At 48.9% G+C, this 13,362-nt stretch overlaps 1 protein-coding gene across 4 annotated transcripts in view; it reads right to left on the bottom strand.

The window, feature by feature from the left end:
• The window catches only part of LOC119446229 (death-associated protein kinase 1-like), a 140,710-nt gene that overhangs the window by 53,112 nt on the left and 74,236 nt on the right, over window positions 1-13,362 (bottom strand). Inside the window, exon 1 of one of the 4 annotated variants that reach the window (XM_049664014.1) lies at window positions 8,423-10,188. The exons of 2 other annotated variants lie outside the window; for them this stretch is intronic. In XM_049664014.1, coding sequence (XP_049519971.1) covers window positions 8,423-8,560 — 138 coding nt within the window. In that variant the 5' untranslated portion in view covers window positions 8,561-10,188. Of the gene's footprint in view, window positions 1-8,422; window positions 10,189-13,362 lie in introns of those variants that run through there. One more of the 4 variants, XM_037710594.2, reaches the window with a different exon arrangement.

Here is a 13,362-nt window from a genome sequence, read left to right as displayed (position 1 = left end):
ATGCATTTCGTTGCACTCGGGCGAAAGGTTTTTCAGGTGACGGTTACCCGCGCCTACGAAACGGCACGCCAGTGGCTATAACCTGTCAGTTGTGCTGCAGCGAAGACAGGCTGATGGGCAACAGATGCCTGATAAGCAGGACGTATAGTTAAGCGAAAAATACGGAACATAATAGAAGACGAGGAGGACGGGACGAGCAACTTGTGGTAACGTGAGCACTGGAAGAGTCCCGAAAGAAGCGTGACCTCCATTCGACGCGACACAACGCAGGAGACTGGAATATATATGCACATACGAGCAGCACGAAGCGTTCCCTGGAAGTAGGCGAAATATCCCAATCCACGGTCCGGTGTTTACTCGGTATACGCGCATGGAAATGAGGCGGCTTGCGACGGAGAAGTCGGAAAGACGGCTGTCGGGCACGCGCATGCATGAAAATGAGCTCGCGCGGACGTTTCGCCGCGTGTATATACACACAGACACACGCGTCGACAGGCTTCGACCACCCCGGCGCTCGGCTTCGCTTTCAGGGTGCATGGGCGCTGTGGAAACGTTCGTCTGCGACGACATTACGCTGTCGCGCAGAGCCGTCGCCGCCTGGAATGCGGAAGCCTGCGCAGTCTTCTGAGGATAACCTGTATGGTGAAATGCGTAGAAAAGAAGGTAAAGAAGGGGCCGACTCGGTATGCGGCCGAGTGTGCAAGCCCGGCCCTCACAATTCCACCCGCCTCCAAATAATAATAATAATAAAATAAACGTTTACCAAGCGTTGCGCGCTGTTCGCCTTTTAACATTTAATACCCGCACCACGTGCGCATTCGCTAATGATAATTGAAGCCAACTGCGGTTCGAAATTGTTCGAGCTCGTCGTCAGTGAAGACTAAGAGCCAGCGCTGCTCGACTGAGTGAATCTATTGCCTGCGAGGCACACATTTATAAGGATTCGTTTAAACCGATTCTTATCATTTCTTATCATCCGTGGTGCCGAGTGACCGATCCAGGAGACATAGCGGGTGCGAGGCTTCGTGCAAGCCAATCACGAAGTGCAAGAGAATAACAAATGAAAAGGAACTTTACAGATGATACGGTCACTGGAAAAGATTCATATCACTAATCACATTTCCCATCTTGACGCAGTTGCGATTATCGTTCAACGTGAACCGGCATCGATAAGCAAGTTCAACGATGACAGCGCTCAATTATCACTGAGAGTGCCCGTGCGACAGCGGTTTAATGATCGTATATCTTTCATCGTGCAAGTGCACGCTTTTATCCGCCACTCGGAGCGCAAGAACTATTATTAACCGAATAAGCTCTGCGCAAATCTGCAACGGAGTGGATGGATATATGAAATGGAGAGTTGGAGTATGAGAATCACTCAGGAAGATCCAAACGCATACACGTCTCTCGGCTGCCTTTTGATCTCATCAACTATGACTTACTAAAAAACACTAACCGCACTCGCTTCGCATTAGAAGGAAGTTTATTACTTCCCCGAGTTCGCACTAATTACGGCATAAAATCGTTGTCATTCACAGCCATTTCATTATGGAACTCTATTCCACCCAATATAAAGTCTTTAACTGACCTTTACACGTTCAAAAAAACTTTAAAATTACACCTTCTATCGTCATAATCATTCTATGTTGTCCTTTTTGAATTGTGATGTAGCGATTGTATTATTTAGTTGTATTTATTACTATGTTTTATCGTTTTGTTGTTTTGCTATAGCTTTTGTATAATATTATTCTATTTATACTATATTGTCTTGCCATTTGCCTTTGCATTTTTTTTTACATGCTTCCTTCATCGTGGGTCCCCCTACAGTCTTCGGACTATGGGACCCTAGTCTGTAAAACGTCTCCTTCATTTTATGTATCGCTACTTTGCTAATAATATTAATAAACTTCAACTTCTATAAGCTTAAGATAAGAAATGCGTTAGTAAGGACTTTTGCTGAGGAGTACTTCTGTTTGGGCAAGTTGGTGCGACATACTTTAAGTTTAAACAGCGCGAAAAAAGACACCACAAAGAACACTTACACACATGCTGGTTTGCCAGTTCTATTGTAACTACCGTATTTTCCGGTATATAGCATGCGTTTTTAACCCCTAAAATGTTCAGCGGTGCGTCTTATATATGAAATTTACGTTAATGAAGATAGAAGATGCAGCATAGCTGCACTAATGACAAAGGCGAGAGTCAAACAACGTTCACTTGACCCGAACAAAAAGATTTCATTCTGTGCATACAGAAAATGCTGCAAGATCTTTTTCTTGGGTTGTTTACATCTCTGGTAATCTCCGCTGTGCCCCTATTCCCTCTAATATGACCCCACATCTTCATGAGGGACGACGACAAGCCCGCGCTCACTTCCACGACCCTTTTCCACCGGACACTGTCACATGCTACGTCGACGCAGCGTATAACCAAACTCATGGCTCCACTGCTTGTGTGACAATGCCGACCCCCCTTGGCATTCCCATCACTTCCACCGCTGGCCCCTTCTCACTTCCTACTTCGTCTCTATCCCTTGAATTCGCCGCGATCGTTCACGCGACGCACGAACTAACCCTTCTTCCTCCCTCTCCTCGGTATCGCATTTGCTCGGACTCCATGGCGGCAATCAGGGTTCTTCGCGACAACAGACTTCCCGATAATCTTCATGACGACCTTTCTGACGCTCTCTCCCTTCTCTCCCCTGCTTTGGTCGCTGTGGTGTGGGTGACAGGTCATGCGGGGATTATCGGTAATAAGCTTGCCCGCGAGATTAATAGCCGGGCGCCGACGATCACCTGGCCTTGCCTGCCCATAGCGGACGAGGCACACTTTTATAAGAAAACTCTGAAGCAGCACTACAAACACCTCCGGCATTTATTGCAGACGCTTCCGCCACCACACCCTCGTCTCTCCACTGCCCAAGTACGCACCCTCAGGGCCATCCAGCTCAACACCTTGATCACTCCAGCACGCCTATACCTTTATCGTTACCGCTCAGACCCCTCATGTCCCAACTGCCCCTCTACGTACGCAAATGTAGAGCACATTGTTTTCTCTTGCCCCGCAGCCCTACAATCCCCTCACTACCCTAAACCCCCACCTCCCCACTGGCGGGTGTGGTTGGCGTCGGCGGCCTTCGCCGTCCAGCTGGCCATGGTCCTCCTGGCGGAGGAATATCTATAGGTCTTAGTCTGACCTGGAATAAAGTCTTTTCTCTCTCTCTCTCTCTCTCTCTCTCTCAGCGGTACGTAGGAGCTGAGCGCGTCAGAATCGGGTAACTACGGCATTTCGCGACGAAAATACGTGCATGCGAGTCACTTTGCAGAGTGTGTACCTTTGTGTAACACATGCGTATTATACAAAGGTGCGTCTTATATATAAACGTTTTCGCAAAAACATGGATGTTTTTTTTGTTTTGTTTGTTTGTTTTTTGTTTTTTTGTTGTTGTTGTTTTTTTTTTTGGGGGGGGGGGGGGGGAGGTGCGTCTTATATAAGGGTGCGAGTTATACACCGTAAAATAAGGTATACAAAAATAGTTTCGAACACGAAGACTGCAGGAAAGAAGCGATAATGGGAGAAAGGCGCGGCGGGAAAGAGAGGATAAAAATATTGAAATTCCTCCCGCTTTTTTCCGTTGCCGAGAAAGAGAGAGATATATAGATAGAAAAAAAAAGAAGAAATTGCGCCAAACTACAATGACATAATTCTGACTCCATGAAGCACGCCAAGCAGCGTGATCGTTCGTATACCCACGCACCGACTGGCAGTTGCGCAACACACTTTCGATCGCATGTAAGACCGTGTCTTGGTTAACTTCACCATCACTTTACCGGTTTCTCCCTTTATTTAACCAAGCCTGTCGCTAACGGGCGCGGCGGAAGAAATGTCCTTCCGTGACAGGCGTATCCGCCCATCCACATTAAGCAACGATAGCCGCAGCGCGGAGCGGTAGCGAGGTAATGGAGTCGCGCGCCGCCAATTGCCCAACGGGAACACACGAGTCGAAACGACGGAGCGCAGCAGCGCATATATGGTGGGCGCTTACATGTACATACGCTATACACATCCTCGTTGGGAGCGCCACTGCCCCCGTCCATAAGCGTACTGGTCGCTAGAGACCGAGTCGTGACTCGAATACCGTACCGTATACTTTACAAGACCCGCTATTTCAGACCTGTCTAGCGTGTATATATATGGAGGAAGTTGTGGCACAAATTCGAACTGCCCGGCAGCGCGCGCGCACTTACAGTGCTTGGACGGCAAATGATTTTACTCGTACATGTGCGACGGCGTCGTCCGCCACAGCGGCCTCGCCTCCCCAGTGATGCAACCGCATGCAACATCCGTGCTTTATACGCCATTAGCCATTAGCCCGCTCGCTAAACTATAGTTATGTGCAACAGCCGTCGATCGGAGCCTCGACCGTGCAAATGAGCGCACGATGCAACGGACGTCGTATCGCTGTTATTTCACCATAGCTTTTCAATGAGTTGCGAAACTCCCCATAGAGCCCGCGTGCTTAAGAATGCGGACGCAGTGATTGACAGAAAGCGTGGGGGTCTGGTGACTGTTTCGTCACCAATCGAAAACAAAACTACATAGTGCCGCATTTCTTTTCTTTTTTTTTTCTTTTTTTTTAGAACAGCACTAAGATAGAATTACGGCAGATCCAACGCACCTGATGAAATTGCGTTAAGCGAAGCTTTCCTGAATACTTTCGAATAACTGCAACATGCGGAGACACATGATGCGTGTAATTTTGTTTGATTTGCAACTTATGTTAGAAATAAAGTGCAACTGCGCCCACCATGTGCCTATAAAATACGCATCAAATACAATTGCGCACATCATGTGTCAAATAAAATACAAATAAAATACCATCTTGGATTACATAGTCCTTCCGGGATCGGCCCAGTTTACTACGTATTACACTGTCTCTGGGATAGCCTCAAATTGCTGCTACACTGCCTCTGGGATCGGCTCAATTTACTATTACGCCGCCTCCGGGATAGGCTCAATTTACTATATACTACATTGCCTCTAGGATCGGCTCAATTTACTATTGCACTGTCTCTGGGATCGGCCCAGTTTACTAGTACATTACCACCGGGATAGGCTCAATTTACTACTACACTGCCTCTAAGATCGGCTCAATTTACTATTACACTGCCACCGGGATCGGGTCAGTTTGCTCGACGAGAAACCGAACACCGACCAATCACGCCAAACTCCGGAGAGGTAGGCAAAGTAAGCTTTGCTTTGCGACCCTAGCGGACTGATATACCAGGCGTGACCAGAGCGCGGTCGGAACTGGCCGGATGGCCAGTATCGGAACTGATATGATTGAAGTACTCTGCTATTCACTGTTTCCGCAATGCCTGCGGAGTCAGCTGGTGTAAGCGGATTGTGACAACGCACTGCACTCCGCTGTGCAAGGTGCATGTACAAACAACATAGCGGCCCGCGATGACGTCGGTGCGCACCTAACATTCATAAAGTTGTAAGTGGGAGCCTCAGCTGCGTCATTTCTAGTGGCCTTGTGTTTATTGAAATGAAAATCAACAAATCAAAAAATAATTATTAGGAGCGTTTTGTCAACGTACGGAAGTGGCAACTACAATACCTCATACTTGGAATAAAGGTTCGAAAAGCGCTTTTCTTCCTGCATTTCTTTTTTTTTTTTCGCTTGGGATTATGACCTTCTTATGATCCCCTTTAAATGGCAATCATAGCAATGTCTAGGGTGAACGTACGTATTTGGTACTATATAGTTCGTTGGAGGGCCGCCGTTACTGAGCTAAGTTGAATGACGCTTGGAGTTATGGAATTTTTACGATCGCCTTTAAATAACAATCATAGCGAACATATGCCATGGGTGTACATCCGTACTTGGTACTACAGTTCGGTGGGGGCAGCCGTTATTGAGCTAAGTTGAATGACGCTTGTGGTTATGGAATTTTTATGATCGCCTTTAAATAGCAATCATAGCGAACATATATAGTAATGTCATGGGTGTACATACGTACTTGGTACTATATATTTCGGTGCAGGGCAGCCGTTATTGAGCTATAAGTTGACTGTTTACTTGCTTGTTATAGGAGCCTTTATTCTCGTCGTTTGGGAAGTCGTCCGTGATATACATTAAGTGTTCTTCCATGTACTAAATACGGCAGTTAGTGCATGGCCCCGTCCCGTATAGCTACAGTCGTGCAGCACCGAGCCAGAGCATACTCCGTTCTCCGTGCGGATGGTCCCCGTCGTTTGCGAAGCATAAAAGGGGAAGCATATTCCGTCATTCTGCAGGCCGCATATAGAACCGCATACAAGCGAGCTCACGGACTATATAGTGGTGGCGAGCTCACGCGAAGAGATGCATATGGCCCAAAGAAATGCTACTTATGGCAGCCACCTGCCTTCGCCCTCTCCACTGCATACGATCCAAGCTGTGGATCCGGCTTCGGATTGAGCTGAACGGAACTGAGATGGATGCGGCAGGCGAGTCACGCGCGAGATGTCTCGGGGAAGATTCACGGCCTGTTTATGCTGCTGCCGGCTCCTTGAGCGCGCCCGATATGAACCGTACCCCCCCCCCCCTACCCCCCCTTCCCCCCCTTCTTGTGCGGCCTAAAACTAAACGGTCCGCCGTGCACCGCATCTCGTTTCATACTCGAATCAGTCGGTGTGTCCGTGTACATAGTATCACCGGGTGTTCAGTGGGTCATTTTCTTATGTGCTAGCTGCGCGGTAGGTTATACCTATAGACAAGAGGATCTTCCTATAGCGATGTGGTAACGAGCTCGCCTATAAAATTACCCCTATTTGTGTCAGATGTGCAATTACTCTTGCTTGTTCGAAAAGAAGCGTCGACGTCTATGTGGCCGGCGTCGACTCCGCGAGTATACGCGACAGTGCGAAAATGAAAGGAACACGTACGTCATCGTGGGGCAGAATACAGCACTGCCCTTTGTGCTGTTCAGCACAAACGAGATCAGGATTCAGAATATACAGTCATTCTCACTCTCAAAAGAAATAGCACAACCACGAAAAAAAAAGTTGAGTTCTTCGAAGCACTGAACGATTGGAGGTTTACTCACGAGAACATGCCCGCCAACAGAACACATAAATGTAACGCGTGCTTTTCGGCTGTAAGTGATGTCGTTAACGCTCAACGCATCTCTCTGCTTAATTAGTAATCCATTGAGCGACAATAAAGTTTATTCTCTCTCTCTCGTGAAGTGGGACTTGATGAAACCATATTTACAGCCATACATATTCAGCATGGGGCCCCTATACACTAAATTTTGATTCCATCGCAAGACGAGGAAGAGAAGAGAGTCGAACAACCCGAACGACAGGGAGCAGGCGGAATGAAGACTAGTCTTCTCTTCGTTTGACAATGATGCCGGAACTTTTTCATCTGAATTTCACACACACGTAACTAAGGCATATATGTAGTACTTTCACTACATCCATCAGTCCTGTCTATGTAATATCGTTCGCCAATCAAGTGTTTCTTCACAAAGCGATGGAAACAAAACCAACCTCCGTGACCGAATGATGTGCCAAACTGATTGACGAAGTTTCAGTCCCAGAGCAACGCCAGGGCTATACGAGACACTCAGTATTTTATCGTTTATCTACATCTAACACGTATACTCGAACGTTGTAACACACCACCTTCATCGAAATGAGACCATGCAGGAATCGAAGCCACACGACCTGGTGATCCTAAAAACTCGGGCTCTGTTCTCAGAGGCATGCAGGCAATTGTCGGGATGGCTGCCCGCGACAGACGTGTCGATACGGCCAGATTTTCACTGGAACCGAACGTACGACACGATTCGAGTTGGACGCTTAGTTTAATATACACTTCACAGTCTGGACAGTATATATTTTTCAATTTTCAGACACATTAACAACGCGGGGCTCAAAAGAGAGACCGAGACTTAATTCGCCATGCATTTTGTTCGTAGGAGCTATTCATCAATGGTCGCCCATCCTCGCTAATATTGCGTTTATCATTACGATTGGTCTGCGCCTGCTCTTACGAAACACTCTAGCGTACGAAGTGCTTTGTGAATACAGGCCCAGTACCTCGGATTCACAAAAAAGTTCTTACGTTAGAACCGTTCGTAAAAAGAGATCTCAGTCAATCGTGGTGTTGGACATAGAGAAGGCGGCTGGCCAATGGCTAAGAGCACTTTCGTACCCAAAGCTTTGTGCATTCCGTCTTAAAGACGCCCGTGTTCACACAAAAGTTAAGCTCAAGCTGTTCATAAAAGCAAGGGACAGTCAATCGCGATTTAGGACGTATATAAGCGATCGAAGGCGGTCGGTCAATGGCAAACAGCTCGTACGGACGAAAAAAACGTTGTGAATCAAGCCCCAGATATGTAAGAAGACAGCGTGTGGCTATACTTACGTACGAGAACGGGAAACTCGGCAAGGGAATAGTGCACATGGCAACGGTCATGTTTTCACGCCATGTCGGTGCAGTCCCGGTGTCTATCGCTGGCGCGTCGTCCAAGCCGACCCAATCGTGGTCTCGGATCGCGAACATCTTCCCGCACAGCAGGTCAACACTTTGTGCTCACGAACTAAGAAGAAGCGATCGCCCGCCGGAGCAGAAGGTCCCGATCGAGGATATCGCGTTGGAACGCCATCGGAAATGCGACAGACAGCTCGCGAGCGATTCTGCAGCGCGTCTACTATTGAGCGGCGCGTACGAACCGGTGATCAGTGTTCATCGTGTCACACGCATAGGCGCTTGCAACTGTTCGTTGTAGCAATGGCGCTGGTGACGGTTCTGCAAACGACATTGCAGGAATGAATAATCGACTCGGCGATGTTCTAATTCAAACGGAGCTGCAGCTGACCAGAGATATTAGATGTTTCAAACTGCATTGAAACATTGCAAAGTCACTGTAAGGAGTCTTCGGTCAAAATATGACGAAACGTATCCTATTAGTTGTTATAGGAAAAAAAAATACCGATAACACAAAGCGAGGCGTGGCTATTTATCCGCTGCGGAATAATACAGGAGCGGTAAAAATATTCGTATCCGTCTCCTGGGCGAAAGAAGCTAGTGACCAGGATGTAGCTTACACTATCCGTATACTCGCCTCAGAGTTTCACACGAAAGAAAAGAGCTGGACCTCGTTTATTTTGGAACGCGGAATGCTGCACCCGAATTCTCAATTCGGCATGCTCGCCTTTTTCCGGACGACCATTACGGCGGCTAATCATAGTCCCGACTACCAAAATAGAACGAAAGAAATCTGGAGAATCTTCAAGACCTAAATTCATCGCGCTACTTCAACTCGGCGATGAAGCTTTTTCTAGACTCGAGAGGCTGCAGATCCAGCCGCCCCTCCTTCGTTCGTTCGTTCCTTCCCTTTTCTTTCTTTTCTTTTCTTAGCAGTTCGTGGCCTATTCAGCGCTCTGGCCTAATAAGTCTGCCTGGTCGCGACCCCGTTGTTCTTCTCAATCAGCGAGGCAAACGAATGGCGCAGACGCAACAGCACATCACCACCACAGGGCACACGCACGCCTCGCAGAGAACGTATATATCCAGCTTCGCAGAGTCGAAGTTCGTTTTCAGCAGGCGACTCGGGCCGTACAAGGCAACGTCTCTCGTGCGGCAGCCGCCACGGGACAAAGACGCACGCACACACTTCGAGCACAAACACTGCACGAGATCTGCTGGTGAGAAACATCAGGCCGGAAGACGCACGCCATCGTCAAGAAGCATCGCGTGCGGACTCGCGCGCCCGACGACCGAAAAAGGAAACACCACCAGCAACGAGCGCCGCCGCTATAGCTGCTGGCTACTCGGCTGTCATTTCGCTCCTCGCAGCCTGGGGGCACAATCCAGACGATGGCCTCCCGTCATCATGTGCAGCAGCAGCAGCAGCAGCAGCAGCAGACCGCCGTACAGAACGTTGCCGCCCCACTCAGACGGGAATCACATATGGGCGCGCACGCGCACAGAGCAGAACTGAAGCATACACTAAACACGAACGCATTAAACGCTACGAGGGAACTGGAAAGAACTGCGCAGCGGGGGGCACCACCTCTGAGGAGCCGCGCGCGGGGCTCGTCACGAGACGAACTGTGCCATTCTTTCAACGCAACGCCGCACACAGCCTGCAGTCTGCGCTGTGGTCCCAGCAGCGAGCGAAGTGCTGCGGCATTTCGCTCGCGCCACACACACATACAAGGAAATCGAGTGGGAAGCGCAGGGGGGCGTTCGAAATGGCCGCCTTCACAGCCTTCGACTCTGCCACCTCCTCACTCGCCGTTTAACAGTTATTGCAGAAAAGAGAGAGAGAGAGAGAGAGAGAAATGAACAATACAAATAGACGCGGGCATCCTCTTCGAGGCGAAGGCGTGGAAAAAAAAGTGTACGCGATAAGACAAGGCCGCTTCGGCCAAGCGTACTATAGCGCCTGTACGCAACTGCATGCGTTGGACGAGGAAGAACGCAACGGCGTGTTGCAAAGCGAACTGTATAAGCACCAATGCCAGCACTTGCGGCAACAACAGCAACGGGAGCAACAGTGCGCGGCACGGGCGGGACCCTCCCCTCCTCGTTGTCTCGTGCAGCCGGGCGTGAAGCCGTTATTTCGCCGCCGCACAAGTAAAAACAAAAGGCGAAACAAAACACAACCGGGTGCGCTCGAGGCACACGGCCGAAAAGGCGGCCGCTAGCGCATATACTACACATACAGCATACCGCGAGCCGCCGAGATACGCCAAGCCGCTGGAAATCGTGAGAAATGTTGCGCGACAGACGAGATATAGTGACGTGGGAAAAAAACACGCGCGGTGACCATGCGACCCAACCAAATTCGTGCTGTACATGCGTATCCCGTATAAACTGCCTTCTCCTCCACGTATTTCGTCCATCAATTCTTCGCCTCTAATAATAATCTCGCCCTCCCAACTACAAACTATAACAGGCTTCTCGTCAGTCTGAGTGAGAATGACGTGGGGGAAAACTAAACCAAAAACCAAAACGACGAGCTAAGTGCGTGCTCTGCAAGCAGACGTTCTATATGCGACTTTCTTTTCCGCGCCTCCATGGCCATCAACTCGTTTCAAATAATCGCCCCCGTCTCTCTACAGACTCTGGCCAAACTATAACACGCTATAACTGTCTCATTGGTGCTGGCGCAAGAAGGGGGCGTGGCACCGGGAAGTGCGACCAACCGAGCGTTAACTGAGTGTAGAGACGCCTGCAACGCCCTCTGCCGTTTCGCTAAGGAAGCGCTGTAGTGGCACATTCGTTCGCGACGATCTCAACTGCCGCAGTTAAGCCCAGCGCAAACTTTTTCATAGCCAATTCAAACAAGAGAACGCGCAGTAAAATTAGGAAGGCGAGACCGGGTGGGTGGACTGAGAGATTCCTCTTTCATCTGAGTGGACGACAGCCGAGGCTGCGATGGCTAAATATATATAACTACGTACACACACACACGCGTGCGCGCACGCGAGCAAGCGCATTCGCACGGAAGAGCCCTTTCACTACACTCGACGTCTGCTCGAGAGACCAACAGTGATACGAGTGCGCGGCAAAAAGTAGGACGCCGGCACATCTCGAGCCAAGCAGGACCGCCGACGACGGCGTACAATGGCTCGCGGTTACAGTGGCGCAGCCGTGCTGGAGAAAAGGAAAGATGTCTGGCATATATGCACCATTCATAACCACATGTGTATCAGCGATTGGTCCGTCCTTCTGTTACTTTGACGGGAGTCCTTTGCGTACGCGATACTAATGACTCCCCAGTAAACGCATGGTCGTCACGGTGCAAGCAGGTCGTTTGTTTAGGCTGCAACACAGGCCGATGTGCGCGCGGTCGACGAGGGCAGCTACAGCGCATAGCGTCATTACTGCAGCGACCCCAAAGTATTGCGATAGAAAGAAAAATGAAAGAAACTAAAGAGAGCAACGAATGGGGTGCTTCTATTCTGACAATAACCGTAAGACCATTAACCATAGGCAGGCATGCAGACGGCAATTAGGTACGCTAACGAGGACTTGAGTGACAGGCTTGCGTTGAAAAAAAAAAAAAAAAAAAAAAGGTATTGTGTTTGTGAACTCTGTTTACGTCACAGCCGACCGTCTGCCCCTCTTCTGTTCAGCGCTTTCCCGCGCGATTAACCTGATAATATAACTGCTCGTGTCCGCTTTTTCTTTCATGAAGTGGAGGTTACTATATTGACAAAGTAAATGAATGTTCCTGTCCCGGAATAATGTATTGATGTATAGTGTGAATCAAACAAGACCTTACGATGACAAACGTCGCATTTAGGAAAGCGAGTGGAAGTGATGTGCAAAGCGGTGGAAAACGTCATAATAGGGCGAAAGAATGAATTTAGCACGATCTAGAACGGGGACAAGAGAGAGAGAAAGGTGCTGCATGAATTTATAATGATAAGCTAGATATGTTAGCCTGGATGACGGCATGGTATGCTACTCCGGGTGCTGGGTTATCTGATAATTAGGGTACAGACAGTGATAACACAAACAAACAAAGGGCACATACACCTGCAGACACGCACAAACACAGTGATCACACAAACATACGTATAGCACGTATATATACGGCCACAGGTATAGACACGCGTAAACACAGTCCCCACAAACACACAAACAGCAGGTACAACAACACACACGTGCATACGCTAATAAAGCAAGGTTTTGTCGAACATGTAGGCAAAATGCGAAGAAACACGCGGGACAGCAGCTGTGTGTATTTTTGTTCTTGCCGCCGTGGTGGCGTAGGTGGCTTACGCGTTGAGCTGCGAGGCCCGCGGGGGCGGGATCGAATCCCGGGCGCGGCGGCTTCATTTCGATGGGGGCGAAATGCGAAAACGCCCGTGTACCGTGCATTGTGTGCACGTTAAGAACATCAGGTAACGCAAATTAATCCGGAGACCCCCACTATACGGCGCGTCTCATAATCAGATCATGGTTCTGGCACGTAAAATCCCAGAATTAAAATAAATTTCTGCAGGGCAGAAGAGTGAGATGACTAGGTCGGGAGAAATATCGAAGCTACACCAGCTAAAAGAGGGTGAGAATAAACAGTAGAATACTTTTGCAGCTGTTGAAAACGGCAAGACCATGTCAGGTTAACAAAATGTGGCAAAACATCGACAACGATTCGGAAGCCAACAGCCGGAGTACCGGATATGCGAACGGGCAAAGTTGAATGACTCAACACAAGCACAGACACATAACCATGTAGGCATAATAAAGAGAAGAAAAACAACACAGGAGCTCGCTGTCACACGGGTTTTGTCTGCACGCGGCCACATGCTCGTGGCTAACATCGACGGCTGCGGAACTTGCAGCTC

The sequence above is a fragment of the Dermacentor silvarum genome, chromosome 3 (assembly GCF_013339745.2).
Source record: "Dermacentor silvarum isolate Dsil-2018 chromosome 3, BIME_Dsil_1.4, whole genome shotgun sequence".
NCBI classification, from domain to species: Eukaryota; Metazoa; Arthropoda; class Arachnida; order Ixodida; family Ixodidae; genus Dermacentor; species Dermacentor silvarum.
The sequence above is the reverse complement of the archived record's forward strand: the minus strand, read 5'-3'. Positions and strand labels throughout refer to the sequence as shown.